This window comes from Wasmannia auropunctata, unplaced genomic scaffold, assembly GCF_000956235.1.
Source record: "Wasmannia auropunctata unplaced genomic scaffold, wasmannia.A_1.0 LD335837.1, whole genome shotgun sequence".
NCBI classification, from domain to species: Eukaryota; Metazoa; Arthropoda; class Insecta; order Hymenoptera; family Formicidae; genus Wasmannia; species Wasmannia auropunctata.
Genome location: NW_012027053.1, coordinates 59,308 through 62,925, shown reverse-complemented (window position 1 = coordinate 62,925; position 3,618 = coordinate 59,308). Strand labels below are relative to the sequence as shown.

General features: G+C 29.4%; 1 protein-coding gene across 1 annotated transcript in view; it reads right to left on the bottom strand.

The window, feature by feature from the left end:
* Positions 1-2,484: 2,484 nt before the first annotated feature.
* Positions 2,485-3,618, bottom strand: part of LOC105455829 — a 23,982-nt gene continuing 22,848 nt past the window's right edge. Inside the window, exon 3 of the mRNA XM_011699458.1 lies at positions 2,485-2,609. Coding sequence (XP_011697760.1) covers positions 2,485-2,609 — 125 coding nt within the window. The remainder of the gene's footprint in view (positions 2,610-3,618) is intronic.

The following is a 3,618-nucleotide window of genomic DNA, read 5'->3' as shown; positions in this document are numbered from 1 at the left end:
AACTATATATATATGATTATATATGAGCAATTTTTCTCATTTCTTCAAACTTTATTTTTTGTAAAAAAAACAGTGTAAAAATTATTCTTTTAATTATTTCTTGTTTTTTTTATTATTATCAATTTTGTATTAAAGAATAATTTTACAAAGGAAAGAAACATATATAGACATATTTTGCATATAATTGTATATAATTATATGTGGAACTTTTTTTTCCGGGTAATTCTATTGAGGAATATCCAACAAAATCATTCTTTCCGTATGCCACTCTCTTAGATACTCCTGTCAAAGTACGCTTTTATCTTTGCTAATAAAATTGTACCTCGCAACAAATATATTTTATCTTCAATAGATAAATTTTAGCAATGACAGCAAAGTTCCAATTAACTAATTTAGCTGATAATGCTAAGTCATTTTTTTGCGTGTAGAAGCACGGATCTAAATCGGAATTTATCACGAGCTGGGGTAACGAGCTGGGGTGCCCCAGCTAATTTTATTAATATTATTATTAATGAAATTAATAAAATTATTAAAATAAAAAAATAAAAAAATAATTTTATTAACTTTATTATAAAATTAATAAAATTATTTTATTTATTAATTTTCGTGTACTACACTAATATACGGTATCCGTAGCTTCTATACTCGTCTATCTTCTCTGACGAAAATATGCACGTTATTTATGTCCATTTTCACAGCTACACGCAGCACGCAACAATACTGAAGTTAGCCACACCAAAATTCACAGTTGTGTAAAACAAATGCACACATTCGAGTTGTGCAATAGCGCCGAGAAAAAAAAAAGTAAATCGGAATAAACCTGCACTAAAGTGAAAACCGAACGCAAACTTATTTGCCAACCCAATACTTATAATTTAAGACTAAAAAGAAATTTTTTTTCAAGCTAAATTTTGGACAGATGGGATGGCCTGCACAACAAAGAATGCCTCATACACACATATATGTATATACAGGGTGTCCCATTACTACCGCATTATCTCTTAAATACGTGTTCTTGAAATAATTTAGAGACGAAAATTCTAATACGAAAATGTTGAGGCTATAATAGTTTTTAAATTAGTAACGGTTAAAGTTCTCGAATCACAGAGCTGACATTTCGCGCGTTCAGGCATGTCGATATAACAAGTGTCGATGTGACAAGATGAATATGGTTATGAATTTATTTTGACAGCTCGTAATATTTCATTCCTGAAAATTAGTATTTTATAATATGTTTCGATATTAATTACGTTATGTACAAATAGATTCCGTATAGAAGCAGAAACGATTTCTTAATAAAAATATTTGTATAACGATAATCTCGACGTTGTTGAGAGAGCTCGCGTAATAATATCACTTGTCATATCGACAAACCTGCAGAGCGCGCAAAATGTCAGCTCTGTGATTCGAGAACTTTAACCGCTATTAATTTAAAAATTTTTATTGCCTCAATATTTTTGTATTAGGATTTTCGTATCCAAATTATTATATCTCAAGAACACGTTCTTAAGAGATAATGCGGTAGTGACGGGACACTCTGTATATTTTATTATATATATGTATATAAAATTGAATAAAATGCAATCGCAAAACTCCATGAGTTGCGCTTCGAATTGCTGCCCACATGCACCGTACTCAACCAGATTTAGCTCCCTAGTGATTTTCATGGAATTTTGCGATTGTAATTGCATTTTATTCGATTTTATTCATTTTTCGAGAAACACCAACACTTGTTTGCTTTACTCGACACAGGAGACAAACTACTATCGGCATCTGTCTGAAACTTTTTCGGTAGGCCTTTGAAGGATCAAACTTAAGAAAAATCATAGCTATTTGAGATTCCCGGTACCATCACTATGTCAGGCCGAGAACTTTTCACCTTACCCTCGTATATATGTATATAAAGTATCGACTATTAATACATTTTTTAAGAAATAATAAAATTATGCATTATAAACCTAATTAGTAATAAATATTTAGGTCAACAGATTTACAACTGTTTAATGTAATCCCTGAATTATATAATCTTAAATTTTAAATAAGTATATGGATTTAATTTAATCAATAGTAGTTTGACCTTTTTTAAAATTTTCAAAAAGGTCAAGCTACTAATTAAATTAAATACACATACTTAAAATCGAAGATCAAAAAAGTTTTTGTTCAAGCTGAATTGTGAATAGATGAGCAGGCCCACTTGATAAAAAATGCCTCATATACGTAAGCATCGTAACATATCACGTAATTCAGGGATTACATTAAAAGCTCAACATAACGATAAAGTGTACAAGAAATAAAGATTTTTTTAAATGGAAAGTACAACGAGGTTAATATGTATGAAAAAATCTAAAATTTTGTAGAACACGGTTTTTAAAACTCGATAGAGGATATCTAGATAAACAATTTATGTAATGGAGTACGAGAGCTCTTCGCTTGAGTGAACTCGCATTTTAGTATCAGAGATCGAGTATGCGTATCGATAACAATTTACCTGAAAGGTATAAACCTCTTGCTTTCACCAAAGGTTGCTCCAGATAACGAATCCAGTCCTCGACGCCCCTGTCGCAACAGATGGCCTCCACCGATATCGTTTATATTGCGGCCGCCCACACCTTGAAAATTTCAGAAAACTGCACTATGTCTACGTTAATTCTAATGGAAGACAGAACAATATTATGGAAAATTCAAGATGATTGAAGAATGGATGATTTGGGGAAAGAACAGATACACCAGTTACAATAAAATTTTATTATCTTTCCACTTACTATACTTAAGAAATATACAATAATAAGAAAAAGCAATATACGTAATTGCAATATTTGAAAAATGTCGTTTTCCTATAAAAAAGATGATTAGAAGAATATAAGATAATTAAATATTTGATGATTATTATTGATGATGATTATTAACGAGTCAATGCACTTATTTGATAGGCTGAATGTATCGCAAGTATATTTAATGATGGAATAAATTTTTTTAAAAGTTTCTTTTAAAAGTAGCAGAGAATATATTTTTATATTCTATGAGTAATACATATATATATATATTTTTTAAATTTTGAGAGAAATATAAATTACATATAAAAGATATTTAAATCTTCTCTCATTTTAATTTAAGTTATAACACATTGTAAACTATATCTATAGATCTAATGTGAATTTTTGTAACTTTTCATATTATTAATATATTTAATACGTGGGAAAATAATTTTTCTAGGATAAAGCTAAAGTTTAACTCTTTATAGTCATACCTCTTGAAAGTTCCATAATAATTACAACGGAGGCAAATGACTCTGGCGCATTTAATCGGTTGAGGGATTCACAGTTTTCGTTTTTTGAAATCAAAAAAATTACTGAACATTGTAGAAATTCAGAAACATTGTAGAATATAAAAATACAGCAGCTTTGTGAAGATTTTAATTTTAATATAGGGTAAACCTGGTATATATGCAGCGCGAGGATTTACGCCGCAGAAATGAGAAAAAATAGAAGTAAAACTAATTTTCTCGCAACCATTCTGTTACATGCTTTTATGTTATATTAGTATTGTATTGTGATTTCAGTTTTTTACTGTTAATATTTATAAAATTATTGTAAGTTAAATCGATCGGAAGAGCACACG